Source organism: Anopheles coustani, chromosome X (assembly GCF_943734705.1).
Source record: "Anopheles coustani chromosome X, idAnoCousDA_361_x.2, whole genome shotgun sequence".
In the NCBI taxonomy this organism is placed as follows: Eukaryota; Metazoa; Arthropoda; class Insecta; order Diptera; family Culicidae; genus Anopheles; species Anopheles coustani.
In genome coordinates, this window is record NC_071290.1 from 3,704,998 (window position 1) to 3,728,083 (window position 23,086).

General features: G+C 46.2%; 1 protein-coding gene across 8 annotated transcripts; it reads right to left on the minus strand.

Annotated features, from left to right (window-relative positions):
• Positions 1-20: 20 nt before the first annotated feature.
• LOC131269521 (transcription factor kayak) lies at positions 21-22,981 on the minus strand. 8 transcript variants are annotated; one of them, XM_058271925.1, is made up of 4 exons: positions 22,914-22,981; positions 21,761-22,475; positions 3,019-3,944; positions 21-2,272 (listed from the first exon to the last, which is right to left on the minus strand). In XM_058271925.1, exons 2-4 carry the CDS (start codon positions 22,055-22,057, stop codon positions 1,897-1,899), a joined length of 1,599 nt encoding a protein of 532 aa, XP_058127908.1. In that variant the 5' UTR covers positions 22,058-22,475; positions 22,914-22,981; the 3' UTR covers positions 21-1,896. The 8 variants fall into 8 exon arrangements, with proteins under 8 accessions (XP_058127908.1, XP_058127912.1, XP_058127911.1 ...); XM_058271929.1 differs by lacking the exons at positions 21,761-22,475; positions 22,914-22,981 and adding exons at positions 4,358-4,984; positions 8,157-8,237; XM_058271928.1 differs by lacking the exons at positions 21,761-22,475; positions 22,914-22,981 and adding exons at positions 4,358-4,984; positions 8,161-8,230.
• Positions 22,982-23,086: the final 105 nt, after the last annotated feature.

Sequence of the window (23,086 nt, forward strand, 5' to 3'; positions counted from 1 at the left end):
AAAAGTCAACAAGCAGGTAATCATCTTTACAGTATTTGATCGTTCTTTATTGAATATCTCAGTTGTGCCCAGGCATGACATGACCGTTGGAAATGATCGATAGCTAGAAAACAATAGCATATTAACTTCTCCTTCTGAGCGATGGCCGCACGCTGTGTGTCCTTCGACATGTTGCTAGGCAGCGCATTGAATTTTTTAACTTATACACTTTTATCCGCTTCTATTGTTCTCGTTGTTTCTTTAATTGATTTCTAAGCATTTGGTAGTAGTTTTATATAGGTCCAGGACATCGAGATGCAAGCAATTTATCACTCCAAACTGCCGACCCCCTTTCGTTTACTGCCTTTTTGTTTTCATTATAAAAATATAACTCGTGTAAATATGTTTCTTTCCGATCTACCCACTCTGCTCATTCGCTAACCCTAGGTTCCTTCTTAATGTAGTCTTACGTTCACCTACTTGCTAGCTGGTATGCTTACATACATGAATGGTATTTGAATGTAGTGTTGGTGTGTGTCCATGTGAAGCAGTATACCATTTTATTACGAAAAAGTTAAGAATAAAATAAAATACCAAAGGGGGAAAATCTGTTGCATATCACGAGACAGATTTACTATCAATTTTCGTTTTCTCACTTCTCGTCTTACTCTGTTTTACACGGGCTTCTTATGCTACACGCTCCTCATGTATCTAGAAGTGTAGATGTATGTATGGTATTTTTTCAAAAAACAAGACGCTTTTCTATCCCCTTGGCGCCTAGGGCAGTTTTGTCCTGCGAAACAGCTCCATTTAGGCATTTCTCCTAAATCAATACTCTTGACAGGGACGCTGTCGGTACGATGCATCGTTGACGTTATTAATTATTATCACTTACAGGCAATGCGTTGGACACATTAAAACGATTGCAGACGAGCAGAGAAAAAGAAAATGCTATCCGACGGGGGGTTGATCCTTGCTTTCTAAAGATGCTTTCTGTTTTGCAACCTACATTGGGCGCCTTCTCAATTAAGTTTGCCTAACTGTCGGTCCAGAAGCCCACGAGTTTAATAGCTTTGAAAATGCTGATCAAGACTAATTTCGAATGTTTTTATTTGTCAAATTGATTAATTTCTTTTCCGATTAAAACCTGTCTGGCAAAGTAGCGAAAAGTATAAAGCTGAAAATATAAAAAGCTTCGATCGGTGCGAAGCTGAAATAAACTTAATAGCTGTAATAATAAACTTAACGCGCTAACATCCACTCGAGCATACCGGACTCTTTCGGACAGATACAGGTAAGGCACATCCGAAATAAAACTTTTGAAATATGAGGCGAATGCTGTGTTCGTTTTCTTCTCGTTGGAATCACTGATCAGCCGCGCTTGACATTCTCTTAAGAAGAATGCAAACGGTTATCTAACCTTATATTGCATGCAAAGTATTTTTTTTTTCATTCATGAATCTATAACACAAAATCCTCGCGAGCTAACAAATCGCGATCCCTGGCACTAAAGTTCAGCTTGCTCTGGTTCTCTGAGAGGGTTGAATGGGAAATCTGATCTACACGTGTGTGTATAACTGAGGGAGAAGACGTACAATTAATTAAAAAATGTAATAAGTTATACAAGTATTACTATTCCCTAATATGGCTATCGCTACAAACGTGTTCGGTTCGCCTAAGTATCGGTGAGAAGTCGGATACGAGACATGCGTTTTACTCGCACGTTGCTGGTAGGGGCGTGGTATGGGCAGCTTCTAGTACCACTTGCCATCCTCCACCCCCACATATAGCCACAACTTCCTCTCGAACCGTTTAAGAAATGTGTGTATGTATATCGGTGTTTCTTTTAGGTCGTCGGCCGTGCTTTCGCTCCACCACGGAGCGGTTTGCAACGGATCTACCACCGGCTCGCCCTCGTTACAGACTGCACAGCTTGGACGGTTCGGTACTGGTCGGCGTAATCAGCTCGAGCGGGTTCCGGTTCGGTGGAAAGGTGATGGGGGCGGCGATCGGCGTCAGCCCGGTGCCTCCCTCCATCAGACTATCGAAGTTGAACAGTCCGTTCGACGGGGTGGAGATTCCGACAGCCGCCGCCAGCTCGTTGCGGATACTGAGCATCGGGAACTGTGCCGCCTTCACGTCAAGACTGTCCGGCCGGGACGGGCGGTCGGTGCCGGTGGTTCGGGTGGTTCCTGGGCCGGCCGCCTTGCCAGCGCCGCTGATCGCCGGTGCGAAGAGAGTGGTTGGCGTTGGCGTATCCAAACTATCGGTATGTTCGTTCGAAAGCTTTAATCTAAAAGAGAAAAAACATAGAGAAGATATTAAAAAGAATTTTCCAAACAGAATGATACAGTGTAATAAACCTTCTGTAAAACTATAGTTCTGGCATAACAATATAACTAATGTAGCACAATGTGACAGTCCGCTAACAGCATCACGCAACAGTTTTAGAGTACAAAACATATCACGAAATGTGAGGCAGGAAACGAGGTTCTAATGTTATTTTGTTTCATCTAATGAACATGCACAATCATATTGACCAAACAATATCTTGTAAACAATCTTTAAATGTTTATACAATCAGCATAATTGATTCGAACACGGGTCCCGCCATCATGAGAAGCACAAAATTGTAGTTAAGAGTGAAACAATGTGATCTAAATTTACATCAACATTTTAAATGTTTACAGCATTGACAACAACAAGTGTAATAAACATGTTCTGTTGAGTCTGCTTTTGACATTGGTTTCGATTCTATGGGACGTTTTCCTCCCTGTTGATTGGCCAAAATTGGATTATACTATTTTCAATTTTCGACGTAGACGTATTCAGACCCAGATCATAAAATCGAGGGCCTGGATTGATGCAAAACCAAAGGCACATAAATATATTGCGATTTTCGCTCAAAATGGTCAAAAATTAATTGAAAGCTATCAGTTTCTTACAAATTATATGCGCGTGTGGTATCAGACTACTGTCTTGATATGTTTCACTCTACAGGCATCATCTATACCCTAGCCTAAAGCGAGAGTGACTTACTTCTTTGCTATCGGGCCACGGGAGATGGGGTGATGTTCGTTTGGTAGAGCTGCAGCAACAATCTGCTCCTGTAGCTCGTGCTGCTGCTGCTGCTGCTGCTGCTGTGGTTGCAAGTTAGGCTGCTGGTGTACAGGTAGGTCCTCCTCCGGTTCGGTCTTGATCTTGAGCTCCATCGGGCTGAGGCGGGCCCGCAGCCGGCAGTGCTCCCGGTGCGACTCGAGCAGAAACTCGAGGTCGTCCTTCTCCTGCTGGAGCGCCTGGATTTCCTGGTGCAGCGACTGGCGCCGCTTCTCGAGCTGGTCCGTTTCGTCCACCAGCTCGTTGGTGTGATCCTCCCGTCGCCGGCGGCACCGCGCCGCGGCCTGCTTGTTGCGCTCGCGCCGTATGCGTCGTTTCTCCTCCTCCTCCGGCGTCAGGTTGGATGGTTTGTGCGGACGGCGCCCACCGACATTGCGCCGACCCGTTCCACCGGACCCACCCGCCACTGCCCCACCGGCCGTCCCCGATCCGCCCAAGGCGGACGACGAGTTGGAGTTCGATCCGCCGCCAGCTTTCGAGAGGCCCGCGGCAAAGGCGGACCGGCGACCACGCGAACCGCCAGTCGATGGCAGCGTCGGCGAATGCTCCATCGAGGCGGACGACTTCGAGTCGAGATCGTCCCCGGTGTAGCCGTGCGAGCCGGACACATGCCACGAGACGTTCGAGTTCGAGCTGAGCGACTCCTGGCTCGCGTCCCGGTCCTGGCTGTGCTCCTCCATCGGGTACGGCGGTGGCACGAATCCGGCCTGGTACGGCAGGTTGACCGGTGCGTCGGTGGTCGCCTCGATGAAGGTCTGCTCGATGTTCTTCAGCGTGGTCGGTGTCAGCGTCGGGGTTGTCCGTGTCGGTACACCGCTATGGACGCCAATCCCCTCGAACGAGGCAAACTGTTTTAATGCAACGAAAAGAAGGAAGAAAAACATTCATTAGTTCAGTTCACAAACAGTTCTTCGGTATAGTTTACAGCTTTTCCTAAAGGCATCTTTGAATAGGAAATGTGTATGTTAGGAAGATGTGTATTATTTTTCCAATTTCTTTTGGGGTTTCGTTTTTGTCTTGCTTCATAATAATCCTTTTCCAACGGTGTAAATATTTGCAAGGGAATCCGATGATCAACCAATTAAAAAATAGAATGTAAATTAACAACATTTCCTACCGATCAAATGTTTGCAGATTCATTTTGCAACACAAAAGCATTAAGACATTCCCGCTAACAAATCTCTCGTCCCCTTCCCTGCCCACTCTCCCACTCTGCCAGCCCCACCCAACAGGCACTTTCACCACCCCTTCTTTGCCAAACCTGTTCCATCAGCAGCTCACGGGCGAGAAAATTCGCAAATTCGTTGGCATCCATCCTCGACGGCGGTCGTCTTCAGCTCGAGCCACAGGTGTTATTCTCCTCCTCTTCTTCTTGCTCGTCGCTAGCCTTTTAGTTTCGTTTTATTGTTTCAGTGTTATGTCGTTTTAAAAAAATCGTCGATTGTTCTTTTAGTTGTTTTCGATTGGAAGATGTTCGCTGCTCTAGATATTCTTCCTCAACATCTTCTAACACCACTAATTCAGGGCCTTTCCGTTCGCAAACAGTCACCTGCTTGACTGTCAGTAAAACTGTCAAGTGTTTGCAACTTCGTTTCGCTGGTTGGTTCGTGTGAGTGTTCGTTTTTGTTTCTTTTTTTGTTATATTTTTTTTTACATATTTGTTTGCTGTTTCCTTTTCGTGTTTGCTTGTTTGCGGGTTGTGTTTTGTTTAGTTACTTGCTAATTTGTTTCGCTTCTGCGCTTTTTCTTCTCGCGCATCACTAGTTAACACATTTCGTTCGGGTGTTTTGTTTTTCCTTTCACTAATATGTTTCGATCGTTTTGCGCCGCAGATGAGACAAGCCGTAGTGCAGCGAATTCGTTTCCTCCGATCGTGGGTTCCTTCTTTCTGTGAACGCAATGTAAAAATATACCATTCGACGTTTGTTTCGCTCCAGTGTACTTGGTACCGGGATGTATTCCGTAATGTAAACTTTTTTCTGTGCTAGACAAACGTATAGTAACTCATACAAATCACAAAGGCGTGCCAGGCCAGTTGTGAAGGGAACTTCTGAAAAATCTTGACACGGAGTGTAGCTAAGAACCAGAGCTTTGGAGAGTGCCCGCGAAACTGCGTTCAAAGAATCTGCTCCACCTGCATCTGCAGCGGGTAGTGCACCTAATTCGTCGCATTTGCACGTAATGAACTGGGAAGATGCACCGACACAGTTCACTGTAGCGTTGGGTAATGGGATCCGGATCGGATTTTAGAAACGGATCCTCAGTCGGATCAGTCCGGATTCAGTCCAGAAACTATTTTTGTTCATTGTCAAAAGAGCATACCCTTTAATGATCCATTTTTCATGATCATGAAGGATTCGGATCGGATTCTGAGGATCGATCCCATTGAAGATCGATCGGATTGAAGCCCCCATGAGAGCGGATTTTCTAATCACTAGATTACTGAGAGTTTAATGTATCACCTGCAAGTGGCATGTGGCAAGTAGCCGTTCGCACTGTAGCAAGTACTTGCCGGTAACTAAACCACTCACACCGCTGTTTGAGGGTCTTTCGTTCCAAAGAACCTGTAGTTCTCGCTGTTACGCGGAATTGCATGCATAATCTCCCTTCTAGGAACGGATCGTTCCGGGTAGGTCTTCCACAGCGTTCGCGACACTCGGCAAAATGCGTTAATTTGCTTTAATGTTTTCGCTAAAGGATTGAAATACCACCGTTTTGCCTTTCCATAAGACATGGCAATAAAAACCGGAAAGATAAAAACCATTTCATCGAACCAAACTACCTCTTCCCGCACTTCGACGCGGATAAATTGAGGTTAAGCGATACAGCATCCGCTTCTGAAGGGTTTTTTTATGTTATTGTTGTCAATGTCCACCGGTTTCGCTGCCACTTAGGTGTGGAGCGGGCATATTGGCTCGATGCGCTAATCGTTAGAGACCCCCAACCCCTACTCCGATACATCAGCCCCTCATCCCATGCACATAAGCCATTCTGCGAAATCGTTGAACATCTCGTTGTTGTTTTCATGAGTAGTTTTAAGCTTGGTTTCTTGGTTTCCATGCAGATATTTTGTCTACCTGTACTCAATTTGAAAAGGGCGTTTCTCGCGTATTTCAGCTAAGCCTTTTTCCGACTGCAACGTCCATAACGTCTGGAAACCCCCAGGCGAAGTAAGTATCAGGACTACTCTTTGCCCGAAACGTCCAAAAACACAAATAACGAAAGCGATTGCGTTTAATCATAACAACCGATGTTACATTACTTTAACACAAAAAAAAAAACAAATCACGAAACTTATACACAAAAAACGCCCATACACTTGGAAGAACATGTTGCAACATGTTGCATGCACAGTTGGCTCATGACTAACTTTGAGAACAAAGGACAAATGGTAACAAATTGCATCTAAACCTATTTTTCCAAGAAAAAGCCTTTTGCAGAACCAACGTATATACAGGCATCACCAACTTAACAACACTTTAAAAAATGCAAAAAAATCCGCTGACCGTTTTGAAAAATGCTCAATTGTCATATAGTCAAGAAGTGTAGAATGTTTACATGCTTGTTATGTTTAAGTTAGTGCAACTGAGTTTTAATTGTAAAATTTAGATCATTTTATCAAAAAATAGTGATCAAACAAATCTTCAACTACTAAACTAACTGTGTAAACTAACTTGGTCGAGTTTTTAGTGTGCACAAAACTCCATAGCTAAAATATATAATAGATTGAATGGAATGCATTTTTCGTTCCAAAACTATACAGCTTTAAATTCGACTGTTTAGATATTGATCTCGTTTATTTTGATTTTTCCGATCCTCAAGAGATGGTTCTGTCCAATGTTCTATGTTAGTGTAGTGTGAGTGTTTCCGCGAATTTCGCGCATTTTTTTTGTCGTTAGCCATTATTGGCTGTGTTTGTATGCGTGTGCAGGAGAACGAGTTGGTGGCGAGTTAAAAAGGTAACGTTTATTTTTAAAAGTGATTTAATCACTCAACCGGCGCGCAGCACAGCACCACACTGTAAACACAGTTGCGAACCTTCGGATCAACACTCGCCACACCACCCAACCCCCATTCGCTTCCCCATCTACCACCCCCCCTCCCCGATCATCGGTCATTTGGACTCCTTTCGGTCGCGTCTTCGTTTTTCCTCAACCAAAAAACCTGGTTTACCTGCTTCCATCATCCCCGTAGATGGTTTAGCATTAATATTCTCCCCTTCTCCATGACCTCCTGCACTCCCGACCCCTTTTAGGAGGGTCGAAATGATCTGTTTGTTCTGCTACTATGGCGTTAACCGCATCATAAACTCGCAACCATCAACTATTCTCGACCCTCCACCCCCGACGGACCTTGGAAGGTGTATTTTCGTGAAGCGCTTCATCCTCACACACGCACAAACGGCAGACGTTACTAGGATGTTTCCTGGTCGAATAGTAATCACGTGGAACGCCGGTGACCGGTCCTGAGGTCATCGTCATTTGTTGCACCATCGCGTTGGAAAAAAAAGTGAACAATAGGAAACCGATCGGTGCACATTCGCATCATCGGTTCCAAATCCACAAAGGCAATTAATTAACGGGCGCGGTTTTGATTTGATGGCCTTTCGAATTTTGGTGCTGATTGTAGCGTTTACGTATGGTGTGTTGGTGTGTCTTGATCGTTGATTGTTGTAGAAAACGCTTAGGAGCTCGTATTGCTGCCTAAGGAATGCCGAAATTCTATCGGGGGGAGGGAGGGAAGCGAGGAAAATATTTTGCCACTTTTGCACAATCGCACACACGCACGCACGCTTCCCTCCTTCACTGTTTAAGATCCGCGCAGACACACACAAACACACACCAGAAGTGAAAGTAACGAGCGGAACGAAATTAAGAACTTAAAAAAAATAGAAAGACAAAATCACACCGAGATACGCAAGGAATAAATTAAACTGCCCACCGCAGAGCGGAAGCAACGAATAAGTAAAACAAACGGTACAAATTCGCGAGATAAAGGAACAAGAACAGAAGAGCACATCCGGGTGGAGCTCGCCGGGTGCGTAAGCAATAAAAACAAACAAACGAAAATCGGTGGCTCGAAAAGCGAAATAGCTCGAATAGGTCTTTTAAGCGAGAACACGCGCGGCGCGCTGAATCTCGAGTTCGTAACTGAAAGGTTTTCCCCGAACGAACGGTTCTTTCCCATCCCCGGGCGGACGACGGATGCTGATGCTGTGCTCTCTGCTCGTGCTCGTGCTTGCGTGGTTCCGATCGGCGGCGGGTCTCAATCCACCTGTGAAAATGAATCTCCTCCCTGGCGACCGCTCGAGAATCGCGCGACTTCGTCATGCGCCCCGGGAGGCGGGGTGTGTGCAATTCAAACATGCCACACACATAGATACACTCGATGGAGACAGCTGAAGAGAAAAGGATGTGTAAGGAAACAGCACAGGTACGGCGTGTGCATAGTTGGATGAACTATATCGGTGGGCGGTTGTTTGTGGTTTGCTTACGTTTTCCTCGGTGGAAAGCCATTTTCTTCAGATCCAATACGGAGTGCTCATTGATGAACGAAAGAGCAGGGTAAAGACCTTTGCGCATCCATAAAGTGCAGTTGAACCATTGGTCGCGATGGCCAAGCAATTCCCAAAAGCGCACATCCTCGCACATAACCTCAACAGAAGGGTTCGAGAAATTGACACCCCAAAACGACGACGAGAGGGCGAAAGCGAAGGGAGGCAGTGGAGTGCGATCGGTCCTATATTTAGAGGATGCTGAACGAGGCGTCATGCGCGACACCACCACAGCGGACCGCTTCGCTAACCCCTTCCGATGGCCGCCCGTGACTAATCGGCGATTTCGATGGAAAAGCGAGCCACTGACTCATCGCTTCCATTGGACGCAAGTGCAAGAGCAGCTGGTTTTCCCTTCCAGGACCGGCCGAAGAGCTCAAGAGCCGACCGAGCCTCACGGATCTGGCCATCGGGGCTTATCAAAAACACTCGACTGAGTAACGCCCATTGCTCAATAAGTCTTCAGGCACTGATGCGAATGTGTGGGGTGGGGTGGGGGGGGGGGGGGGGGGGAAGGAAATCCCCAACTGTTTGGCATCGAGACGAAGCCCTAGTCCAGGGCAGAGTGAGGAGAGCGAATTTTAGGGACGAAAAACACCTTACCAAACTCCCGACATCGGTCGCCATCACTCGTAATAATCGAATTAAAGCTAGGTTTTGCAACTGAACTGAAGCTGGCACCGTTTGGAAGCTACGGACAACTTGTTGCGCAAGTGGTACTTTTCGGATGAACCCACGTGCCAGCGAAGAAACAAAAGCCCCCAGCACACCCGGCACGAAATCATGAACCCACGTGACAGTGGGCACAACAAAACAACAAAGTTCAAACACCCGAAGCCTGCCGTTGGTTACAGGAACTAAAGGTTCACAGTCGTTGCCGCTAATTTTTGCGACATCGTGTGTAGGCATCTCGTTTCGTCGGTGTCCATTATTGAAACTAAGGCTACTGTTTTCATCCTTATTTGAAAATTTAGTTAACATGAGTTGAAAGATGAAAAGTATTGTCTACATCAAGATCTATATATTAGGTTGCAAACTAAAAAGGCATTTATGTCAAAAATGGAAGTTTAGTACAGTCCAAACATTGAAACAAATATGAAGGAAACATGAACGCGCCCTATCAAGAGATAGACACCAAAATATATTTGGATAATTATTGAAAAGCATAGTGGTAACAGGTACACTGGTGTTGGTTTTAGGAATGAATTTACCTAGAGACAAAAATGGATGCGTTATGTCAAAAGAAGATGTCTCTCAGACAAAAGTGGCAGTTTACGAGAACTCACTGGCAACGACTGTAGTTTGTGCCTCCAGAAGTCGGGTTACAGAGTCATTGTTTGCGACGTTCGTCAAGAATCTAAGACGGGCGTTTCTCACGTGCAATACCACGATGTTGAACCTACCCTCCGGAGAAACATGTTTGACCGCACATTCCATCGACCATCGCGGCCCACATTCCAACGCCCTCGCGAGGGATGCCCCCGGTGCTCCAGCGTTCGGTTGTCGGAAGTAAATATGCCGGGGAGAGGGCTCGGTCAACCTGCACAGTTGACAAGCAAAGGGTGCCTCCTGGACGGCACGCAACGCGCGCACTCGCCGCCGGGGCCAAAATGGCGCCACTTGGTCGCCGGTTCGTCGAACTCGCCCCCGTTTGGCCTTCACATCACTCCAGCGGCCGCGCACACTTGCTTGGAAAAAGGGTCGAATGGGGGGATTTTTTTTTTTTTGTCGCCGTTGTTGTTTGTCGGACCAAACCCTAACCCCATCTGCGGTCGATGTTAGGTGTCAGCGTTCACTCACGACTCACATGGTGTGTGTGAGCCACAGGCGAAGCGCATCGGTTGAGTGAGAGTGTGAATTTGTTGTCGTCCGCGGTTTTCCGCCGAGAGTCGAGGTTGGTTTTGGAATTGACGTCAGCCGCCCGACGTTGGAAAAAAGAGGCAAAAAAGGGTGAGATGAACGGGGGGGGGACGTGGAGTTTACTGCAATGTCGAGACAGAAAGATGCGTTGTTTTTTCCTAGCGAGGCGAGAGTCGGGGGGGAGGGAGAACTCGTCCGGAAGTTGGTCGCATAGTTCGCGAATACTGAGAAGGCAGATATCGCGTGCACCATTATTGGAACGAATCCGTCTGCCTTCCATCTTCCGACGGGCGTTGCCATGCGCTCCTTTTGCAACAAAAGACATTCCCCCCCACCACTGTGCACTGTGGCTCCACGTCCTCCCCCCCCCCCCCCCCCCCACCTCCCATATCTCGAGATTGTGTCAAACAACGCCGTTTTGTGTCATTGTCAGGCCTGGCCGTGTCATTGTGGCGCACTTAAGGCGGCGCAATACTGTGTGCATCGTCGTGCATCGATATCTACGGCCATACGACACACGTACGGAATCGTGTGCACATGCGTCGCAAGAAGGAATGCACCAACACAGGGTCGCGTGCGTTTGCGAACAAAGCGATGAAGTTGACGATCCGAGTTGGACGTGATCTTGGAAGGAACTGCTTGGGTTTATTGCCACTCTGAACATTATTTTCTCTATCAGTATAGCGTCAGTAAACGCCGGGTAGGAGGCGTCACAGGAGAAGGGAAAACATTTGGCAGCGTTCGTAAAATGGTTCCTACCCAGCAGAACGCAAAACGAACATTGTCGCCTACGCCTCCCTCCTGGCGAGCGATAAGAGCGGGTACGCGCCTCTATATAGCCTCCAAGAAGGAGCGCGATAAGAGCCAGCAACAAATACCGCACAGTAAATTACCCAAACCAAACATCACAATATTGACTATCAATACCATAACCAAACCTACACGGAGTCGCAATTACTCATACCAACTCCTTTGGCTGTTGGGGATTTTTTTCTCGTACCTTTTTTTTTAGTGACCTTATTTCTTCTCCCCATTGTCGGCGTATCGGTCCATGTTGGTCGTCTTCGTCATGCGGTTTTCGCCGTTCCAAGCTCAAACAAGGGTTTGCTGGATGTTAAGACGCTGGAGACCCAGCAGCGTAGTAAGGAGGACACAAAGGAGAGGGAAGGAACGGGCACATAACACCGTAAGCAAATAATGGCGTGGTTGTTTTTGTTGTTGTTGTTGTTGTTGGGAGGGGTACCTCCCGGGTGTCAATGAGGCGACAACGCGTCGCCCTAGTGTATCCGGCATCCGCCAGACGGTTACCGACCATGCAGAGCATCACCCCATGAGGATGTCGGATCCAAATCCTTCATTGGTCAGATAAAGTTGATACCAACTGAGTGACTTTTAGACATATCAAATACTTTTAGAAATGGAGAGTAAATACACTAAACACTGATACGGAGTGACTCAGTATATCCAGACCAATGTCCAGATTAACCTTCTAATCAATTTAGAACTTCCAATATACACAGAGAGAGAGAGGGAGGGTGGTGCCCTTCTCGGTGACTTTGGTTCGAATTCCAACCGAGACTAGACCCTCTCCTCCTCTGAACCCCTTTGGTCTCTCTTAGAAGAGAGTTACTGTGACCTTTTAACGAGCGGTATATTAAAGATCGATGGTCACTCGATCGTAACACTGGAGCAAAGGCTAGTAACCTTCTAATTGGTTCTTCCTGGTGCAACCAATGGCGGTATCCAATCATCCGGATTCGACCGATGATATTCGGATCAAGTAAGTGAACTTGAATTGCACAAAAAAAGACGCTACGTATTTGGTTTAACGATCATTTTAAATGGTTGTATACTGTTGACTCCCTTCAAAACTGAGTGAATGAATTTCTAGCCTGCCTACGTTAAGTGAAATTCTAGTTGCAACCAAAAAAACCAATCAGCTCGTATATTTTGCGTTTAGACATGCTAAGTTGAGTTTCACAAGAGTGAAATGAGTGTTTGACAGTTGCTGTTAAGGGAAACTTGAAATCGTTTAAAACCCCGTTAAGTAGAAATGGGTTTTGCTCGTTAGATTGGCCGTAGTTGACGCTATACTTTTGTCAAACGTAGCCCTGGGTATGGTATACAGCTTTCCAACTTTGTCGCATGTTTTTGATAGGCAGAGGTCGGCGATCCTATCTAAAGCGACGGTGCTAGATTATCACAAACATGCAGTCGAAAACGAAGCGTCCATTATAAACACTTCGTCATCAGTCACTGCTCCACTTAGAAGCCACAGCTGAACGACGCTGTGTCGCTGCCGGCAGACTATCACAACATCGACGCCATTATTGCGTCAGGGTCGCCTATCCGCCCTTGGTTATTGATTTTGACGCCCGCAGCTTCTGAGGCGCTGTGTTGTGTTTTCTGCGAGCAGGGAATGTTGAAGAAGGCACGTGCAGCGGACGGCACACATTCGGACTTCGGACGGCGACTGGTGGGTGACCATTGCATTCGAGTCCGTGCCCTGTGTGCGCAGGAGTCTGCGGTCCGGCCTTAAGGGGCGGATCTCGTTCCGTTCTATGGCGCTTGCAGGCGTGCAGGTCGCTGGTTGGTGATGGCGATTCTGAAAGCTCCACATCATACTCTGTCCCCACCACCATCAACAACACACACTCTGCCAATGCGCAATACTGCAGCACTGACGGGGGGTGGGGGGGAGGTTAGATTAGGGTGGTGTGTTTGTGTGGCTATGTCTTCGAGAATGTTCCAACCATACTAATGTGCCCGATATGGCGATGGTCGCTGTCGATGCAATCGTCGCGCAGTTTGGATACCCACACGTGTTCGGGACCGTGTGTTTGACTGTGGGAGCGTTCGGGACGGTGGTGTTGTCGGTGCCACGCGACATTACCTCGACTGCCCGCGGGTGCCCGGAGGACAGTTACATCGACTTCGCTACTTCCGGACTATACGTACACCTCCTCGTCCGCCATACAATTGTTCTCACAGGCACGCGGCTGTGTGTGTGTGTGAGAGTTGGTATGGCCTGTTACACTACGCCATTAGCTCTGTTCAGATCCCTCGATAACCTTGACGCGGTCACGCAAATGTGCTTCAAATGGGCGCCTACTGCTTTATAGCCATCGCTTTATTGTTTCTCGAAGAGTTCAGCATCGCGCGCACCAAAAACACATCGCTTGTGGTGCATTTGAAACTCAATTCCACTGCAATTAAGGGAGAGCTATCCCTCTGTACCTTGTAGAGCCTCCGTTCGGGCTTCAAAAAGGGTTCTTACTTTATGATATAAAACCGCGAGTAAGCTTCTTTATGTTGGTACTTTGACAGATGCTTAATTCGACCACATCAATAACACTTAAAAATAGTGTTAATGCACAACAGTGACCATCGGTGGTTGAGTTGTATCGATTCGATGTCTACAGGTGGGCAGCACAAAGTGGTTTAGCCGCTTTCCGTCCTGTTGCACCTCCGTGGTTCCGGTAAGTTCCTGTTTGATCATGTCCTCACCTGTGTTGGGTGCAAAATACAATCCAAGCAACAGGTACAAAGACAAAGGCCACACGAGAGGCGCTCGGGAGGTAAAGGAAATGTTACGGTACAACTGTTCCACCCACCGTCTGACAGAAATGATGCTTGTTTGCTTTTATATGTGGTGTTATACATTTTGTTTACCTCTCCCATATGCCTGAAACAACCCGCAGGGTCGTAAAGGAATGTCTCGCCTGCGGACAAACGATGAACCTCCTGGCGACAAACAGGTGTGCGCATTTGCGCGATTCTGCAGAGCGAACTTAGAACTGGAACTTAAGACGGCGTAGATGTTTTTAACCATTGTGTTGTGAGCTAAGCTATTGAACTATGAAGGAATTGCCTGCGTTCCGATATAGCCATGGCAGAGCACAGTTTTAAAGCTGATATGAGACGCGACATTACCACCGTCACGTAGGTTAGCTCTAGCGCACAGGGGCGGCAAAAAACAAGGTCCACTGATAAGATTTCGCCTCGCCACCGTCTTCGGGTAGGAGGGAGGGGAGAGCGTTTGCTTTGCGTAAGTGATATTATTGTAAGGAACTGATTCACCGAGTGACGCGCGCTGGTGCAATCCCGCTACAAAATGGTGGGCCACCGCGTGCCGTTAGATGACGAAATATGGACGGAAAGTCACGCACCAACGCGAAAGTGCACTCGTCTCACTTCCGGGAGAAGAAGTAGGTCCGACTAAGTCCAACAAGGAATCCAAAGTGTTGAAAAAGTGGAATAACACGTTAACTGTCAGCTGTTCTAAAACTTTACATTAGTTCTAAAAAGTGTTTGTCCCATAAGTAAATGAAAATGCAACATAAAAATTATAGGAATATTAAAAACTAATTCTTTGGGAAGCTAAGTCTATGATTAGCCTCAGAAAACCGTCGGTTTTATACATTATATAAAGAAATTTAATAAAAAAAACTAGTGTACTAAACACGCTTGGCAGTCAACGTGATAACACAAAAGCATTCTCGCCCAGTTATCATATCGACATGTTCCCATCCCAAATGAGTGACCTCCGGTGACAGTTCGCCCCATGGGACCACCCCCTTTATCCCATAAGGAATTTCGGGTCTTCGATGGAATTTTTTATCACTCCACTGTAATTATCCGTATACCTTCCCAGACCCCGCACGAAGGCTGCGACTTTAAGGCTCACCCATTCCCCTCCCGCTCTTTCTCCCCACAGAGCGGGGTGCGGCTGAATCGGTTACGAATACTTACTAGCTTACTTATCGGCGTCAGTGGCGTGAGGGGCGGATTTGTGTTGTACGCATTGAAGTATACATCGTTTAGCAGCACGTTATCATCTCGCGTCATTTGGGCGGCCGTCTGTGGTTGGTTTTGGCTGGTATTGAACTTTACTTCTGGGCTCCTTCCCTTGCTGTCTCGCCTTTGTTTTTTTTGCAGTTGCTTCTCGCACTGTTTCTTGGTAGTAGGCGAATCGAACTAGGACACACAACAACGATGGCCGGTCGTTAATCGAAATGACGCAGGAGTAAATCGGTGTGGCACATCAGCTATCGCGGCGACACAATCAAGGCACGCACAACACACAATACGAAGTAGGCGAGATTCGTCTACTGAGGGTAACTTGTCTCAACCGCTGGCTATAAGAGCTAGCTTTCTAGACCCACAAGTCTGTACCGAAATCTGTATTAAATGCTATCTCAGCTACTGGAGTCTGCGCACTACTCTTCACAAAACCCACTGAAAACCAACTGAAAACCCGAGGCAGTTGCGTCCCGGTCCTCTTTGTGGCTCGGAATATTATTTGATTGCTGCAGTTTATCGTAGATTGATTGCGCGAACTCGGAAACCTGGTTTTAAAAAAATCGGCTAACCTTCTTTCATCAACACAAACACACACGCACACACTCGGGGTGGAAATTTCCCAATCGCAACTGATAAGAAACGCTGATCCACAAGCTCTCTGGACCCGGCTGGCAAAGGATCTCACTTTATCAACTTTTACGTGCGCTCCTGTTGACGGTCGTTGGCGAACTAAACCGGCACGCCGCTATGGCTGGGCATTTATATCGGCCACTCAGGAGCCCGTGCCCGCTTCCATCGCGCCCCAAAGCGCCGGCAGTCGGAAGGCCGGTGGATGTGCGATTTTGTTTCCTTTTCCTTGCCACACAGCTCCGGGCTGCTGGCTGCTGCCCATTCTGCTTGCTCGCATACCGGTTTCTTTTTTAATTTTATTTGCCTGCCGTGCGTGGTTTTGCCCAGCCGTGATAATATGCGCCCCATACAGCCGGGCGGCCGTCGAAAGCGAGGTCGCTCCTCCACTCGATCGCGAGTGTATCGGCCCCCCCCCCCCCCCCCCCCAACCGGTATGAGTGTCTTTTGGTGGTTGGTTTTGTTGTTGGCTTCTTCGCTAACCCCAGGTTTTTGTTTATGTGCGCTCAATACCCGCGAGATGGTCAGTTCCGAGAAAAGTGTAATCGTAAAACCGCTCCCGCAACGATAATGTTGCCAAGGTTTTGTCTTGTCTTCCCTCCTTGGTTGAAGCTATCAAGAGCACGCGGTGTGTCTCCTCCACACTCGGGTGCAATTTCCTACATCCCATCTTCCTGCGGCTGGCCGCGTTTATTGCTTTCAATTCCACCCCTTGTCAGCAAGCACACGAAACCTTTTGGGGTACACACCCGGTTTCGCAGCGGTGAGTTACGCGTGAGTGCCCGGCTGCGCGGCCCGAGCCGTGCCGAGTCGAGCCGACGCAAGGCACGCTGGGAATTCCCCGCGGTTTAGCGAACCGGCACCACACGGCCTGTGGAACAAAAATTCCCATGGCAAACCCCCGTTTCTCGTTTCTCTAGCGACCCCAAACGGCGTGTGTTTTTCCTGAATTTCAACCTCGCTCACCTTCACCGACAACGTGGATACGTTGTCGCGGGGTACACAGCCACAGCTCAACCTCCACAGCGGCTGCTTGTCCGAATGCACCAACGGCTCATCGTTATTGTCCTTGTCTGTCCTTCCTTTGTTCGTGACATCTACACATGCAGCGACCGCGAACACACATGGCGGCGGGTAGATTAAGAAGAGTGTCACGTGACTGCGAGATAAAAGCACATGCCCGCAGCTGTAGGTGCAGTATTGTAAAAGAGCCTAAGCACTTCCTAGGAAGAAGCAGGAGTTCTCTTCCACAATGTTGCACCGTTCATGGAAAGATTCTGCAACTACATTCTTAGCTATTTAGAAATGAAAGTCATGATAGCTGACACAGCCTGGAATAACTTGTTGCTAAAGCTGAACTCTCGGACCTTAAGCATCTGTAGGCTTCGGAGAAATATTAGCGGCTTATATAGAGGCTTATAAGTAAGGCTTGTAATGGAGAATCATAGGGGCAAGTTAATTAAGTTAACTTCAGTTGCACGAACCACGAAGACTAGTGTTTGAAAGTACTGCAAAAATTATTTTAAGGAACAGATTAAACTACGCCTTGTAAACGTCATTCGTCGCTCGTGGATTCCTTAGATAACTACGCCATTTTCAGTAGAACTGGAGAGGTAAAACCGAGACGCTAGCGAGAGGTAAACCGAGCGAGCGAATCGGAAACAGTGGCAATCGTGGTGGATGGAAAAATGAATGATAAGAACAAATGTTTATGTCACTTCCTTTAAAAATGATGATAAGAATTGCACCACCCTGCAAGTACTTCAGAGTTCGGGACCAGATCCAAACGAACGAACGGTTCGTTTGTATTTTTTTTCGCAACCGGTCCAATGTGCTGCCGGTGCACCTATCGGGGGATAATGTGAGCTCGCGGGAAGAGATATCTGTTATCTGCGAGCACGCGAAGTAAAACGTCGGCCGGAAATTGGGCTTCCATTGTTATCTTGTGTCTACATTTGAACGCCCCTATCAACCCATCCATAACCCAGACCCGCCAGAGCTTTGGCGCGTTTCACTGCAAAAGTCAGCTTCAATTTCTACACCGCTCACCGGAACTGAAATAAAAGTGACACAATATTTTGATTGGACAAGTTGCTCAAGAAAATTAGAAAAACAACAACACATACTGTCAATAAAACGATGTCCGGAATTGTAAATCTAGGGGTCCAAACTAATGGGTTCAAAATATCTTGGAGCAAGCCGGACCCAGTGGCCGATTAGGGATCAGCAAACCCATGCAGCAAAGACACAAGCATCAAAACAATGAGTGGGCGAGTGATTACCTAATTTCACGCAACAAATCAATGAAAAAATAATCTTGCATATGTTACCATTCCGGTGGTAGCCCCCATTGCTGGTAAGCCATCGAGAGAACTTACGAGGAAAAAAGAGAAATGGAAAAACGGCAAGGAGATGCTGATGACGAATCGGAATTCTGGAAAAACCCGGCCATAAACATCCGGCCACACGCTCCGGATTGCGAGTGATGTCCGTTAACTTTTCAACCGAATGAAGAAAAGAAAAAATAAAAAGAAATAAATATTCAATGCACGCTGAGTTCCCCTCGATGAGTGCCGTACGATCCCCAACCGATTGGTTATAGCCGGCGTACGCGATTCGCTCTCTCGCGTTGGAAGCTGGCCTCGCGAAAATACCGATACCCCATGTGCTAGAAAAAGATCAGAGACGATCCATTTAGTATGTAGAAAACACCGCACGGGTGGGCGAGACGGTGAAGCTGCCCGGTTGCAAAGGATAAACGAGACATAACGAGCGACGGGTGGCATCGCGATTCGCCGAAAACACCAAGCGAGGTACTCAACCGAAGCCGAAATAGCGCCGAGTCATCGATTTTCTGCGAATTCACTGTTGTCGTAAGTATAGCGTCACCGTCGCTGTCTCGGAAGATCCACCACTTTGGGCGAACGGCGGCGCCTAGCCGGGCCCATCGTTTGCAGCGCGCTAGAGGCTGACCTGCATCGACACGACGGCTTGTAATGTGCGGGCGACAATGGATTCAGAATTCTCTTTTAGTACATATAAATCTGTACCATCCCATGCAGCACTCTATCTACCTTCGTTTAACACGTTGCGTACCAAGCGTTTTAGCACAATTTTTAGTACATTTTTTTTAATTACAATTTGTTTATAATAGTTGGTAAACCGATTGTGTTCAAAGGTCAAGCAAAAACTTAGCTTCCCAAAAATTTTATATAAAATATTACAATTACTTTTATGTTGCATTTTCATTAAGTTATGGGTCAAAAACTTTTTAGAACTAGAACTGCTGTCACCCATATTTGGGTGACGCGGTACGGAACGTGTTAATGATCGAAAATTCTTTTAACCGGAACTGTCAAACGAGACAACACCAACGGGATGCTGGTGAACTGCAGGGAGATTTTTGTGCCAAACAGCTATATGCCGGGTGGTGCCGTTAACCAACATTCCAACTTTAACCGGTACTACAAACGAAACAGCAAAAGCGGATGCACATCAACAAAGCTCGAAAATAAAGCACAACCCATCAGAAAACGTGCAACGTCATTCGATCGCTGCTGGCATCAATTGGGTAGACAATGCCCACCGAGCTGACGTCATCGTACCATAAAAATCGCGTTGCCAGCGATACAAGTGAAACTCTCGAAACGATGACGCATTGCTCCAAGGCGCGCACACAACCCCTTGCTTGCCGCTACCCCCTAAAGGGGGTAGCAATTCCGCCGATTCAAAACAACCTGCCGTAATGAGCGAGAGCAGACTTAACTAGGCACGATGCTCTCATTCGTTCCCTTTCGTTACTCCATGCCACCCTTTGGTAAAAAAAACCCCACATGCCCTACCAATGCTTTTATTTGCTCGCGCTGGCACGTCCAATGGCGAGCGAGTATGACGTTATCGTGAAGCGAATCCGCTTGGCGGACGCGTAGTATCCGAATAAAAATTGGATACTTGGGAGGTTGGCGGTTTAGTTCGCGCTCTCAACATATGATAAAAAAAAGAGGTAGAAAAAAAACAAAGCCTTTCAGAAAAACAACTCACCGTGGAAAGCGGAACACGAATGGACGTGTATGGTAGTGTCCAAAGTTGTTTTCGTTCGTTTTCGTTTGCAATTTTCGAATTTCTGTTTTTGAATGTTAACTTTGCGAAGGCGCCAAAGTGGGATATTGTGTGAAACGCATTGTTGTATTTCCTTCAAAAAACATTTCCATTATTACAACTCTAAACCATGAGAAAGAGAGGCCAAGTCATTTAAATTACATTAAAAAAATTGATAGCAGTGAGTGTTTTAAAACAGGATTCGTCACGCTTACCACATAAGTCGTCAGAGTTTGGAAAAAACTGCAAGTTGAACATCTTAGCGATTTTTTTACGATGTTTACAAATAGTAAAAATTGGACAGGAACATATGAGTAGTGTCGTGATATCACGGATTATTTCTCTATTTCAATATATTTCAACTTCCAAATTCACCTACTTGTTTCATTTTCACTATCCACTCTCGTCAAATTCAATCACAAGACTGATGGTTCAACCCTTTCCGGTTTTCAATGTCTACTTTGTTCCATCTTTTTCCATCTGCAGATCCATCTCGGTTCAGTAGTAGCCCATCGCTCTTCTAATTTTCGTTCGTTTATCAATTCGTTCATTATTACTATTTTTCTAATTATTCATCTAGCTCGGCTCAATCCCTACAAATAGTACTATATTAAAGCTTTTAAAATTCGAAAAACAGTGCTACAAATGCAAACAAAATTCTTTGAGATCAAGGCATAACATTAGCGTTATTCTGATGCAACCACCGCAAGATGTGTCGGACGACAACATGAGGTTTAATTAAGAGTTTTCTTAAATCAGATTTATATTCATGAATATGAATGAATCTTGCAATCGGGGTTTCTTGTTTCTTAAAGGATCCATTAGAATTTGTGAATCCTCACATATGATGTGATGAGAGCTGGAGGATTCGTTTCAAAGAGGTTGAACTTAACGATTTATGGTAATTGATCAGCTGGCTAAAAAGTGGGTTCGCTTACGGTAGAGAAGACTGTTCAAATCCAACAGAGCCTGTCTTCACAAAATACAGTCCAGAAAGTTTAGTTGTATCATTGTCTAACTTTTTCAAATTTATTTGAAAGTAAATCCAAACATTTATCAAGTATTTGATAGGACAAGTAACTGTTTAGCAATTCAGGTACCTTTCGTTCCCAAACGAGGAGCTGCCTTGAAGTTGTTTTTAAATGTTTCATTAGCAAACTTTTATGCACTATTTTGCTTCTTGTAAAACATATTAACCAAATGTTTGTTGCCAAATGATTAACGTACATGAAACGGTATTCAACATATGTCGGTGTTCTAGTAGGCCATAGTTCTTACAATTTTCGTTGGTCTCGATTTTGTTTTTAAAATGAACTTTGCCTTGCATGGCATTCGTTCAATCAATCAAATCAGTCAAGTCATTAAATTATTATTGCTCAATCTATTTATCTATTAGGCTCAATCCTTGCAAATAAGAATACGAATAAGTAGAGGATGCCATCTTCTGTAATTACTAGGAAAATGTAATAAAATCCTAAGCGTAGTGAATTTAGCGCGTTCTGAAAACTAACGCTTCACTCAATCGCCCTTTGACTTATGAAGCTAAGCGCTAGGGTTTTACCTATTAGTCAAGAATAAATGTGAAAAGGCTAGTAAATCTATTTCTCTTAATCGTTTAACATTAAAATGCATGTTACGGATACGGTGATAATTGTTAATTGTTACTTATTATTAAATTCAACGGTACATGTTTGGCCCCCTTGATTGTTGATTGCTACTTACCGCACGTGTTAGAAGCACGTTTGATGTCGCCAGCGTTCCACTGTTGATTGACAGATCGAGCGTTTTCAGATAGGAAGAGCGTCCCAAGCCACCCAGCGCAAGGACGACGCCCTCAGCATGAGCAGGCGGTACCGGCACTTCCGCGGGCCTTGCTAAATCGGACTGATTGTTAGCTGTGTTGCTTCGGCTTCCGGTGTCGCTGTTATCGCTGCTGGCGTTGCTGCCATTGCTGTCGCTGTCATACGGCGAGTTGTCGTCGCAGGCAGCCGACTCCATGTGTTTACTGCGATTCTTCATCGTTCGAGCCAATTAGGTAAACAGGTTCGGGCTTGCTGCTGGATGCTGGATGGAACTGCTAGACCACAGAACGCCGTTGGCAACCGGGTCTTCGTCTCTCGGGGGTGTATGTGCGACCAGAGTCGAGTACCCTTTTTCACGCCAAGCAAACGTAACACAACGTAGCTCAACTCACACCAGTGCGTTAAAGAAAGCTACTGCGTTAACGGGGGGTAGCAGGCGCCACCGATGCAATACGAGTCGATTCTAAGATTTCCTAACCTTCAAAGTGTGGGAGGCTGGAACATTTCTTCGGGGTAAAATTTGCACAGTAAACCAGAAATAAACAGAAACACGTGCATGTAATCATAGCCTTGTTCACACCGGGTAATAAACAACGAGTCTTTAACCTTCACTGGCGCACTGTCGCAAGCATAAACTAAGCATAAACCAGGAAGAAAGTTAGCGTTGATAGGGCAAACAAACGAGCAATGAAAAAAAACTAACAACAACAAACTTCAGTGTTTTCCAACACAACAAACGATAACTTAAAAGTTACACACAGGATACATAGCAGCTAACACGGCTTCTTTCACAAACTTTTTAATGCGCTGCCTATCGTTTCTCCAACATCTGATGTAAATGAATCATCGGTAGTTCCACCGTGTTGACACCAACACTAAAGAAAGAAAGACCACGCGTATCCGCTTCTCTGAAACAATGGGTCAATCCGGACGAATATGTTTTGGTCATAACGGTACTACCCGCTAGCTATCGTTTGACATTTAGCGAATATGTAACACTCCAAGAAGCATATCTCGTTGACACAACAATCTTTCTATTGTTTGGCAAAACTTTTGTCCAAAGGCGAACTCACTGTTTGATTCTGTAACAACATCAAGCGATTTTTTCTACTTTGCCCACAGGTACACATTTCCACAAGCCACGGGAAAAGCCTACTGTCATGAGCAGCAGCTACAATGTTTAGTTTATATAACAACCAAGGTGCATATGGTAAGGAGGCGTGGTCTTGTTAGCCATCTTGTAATG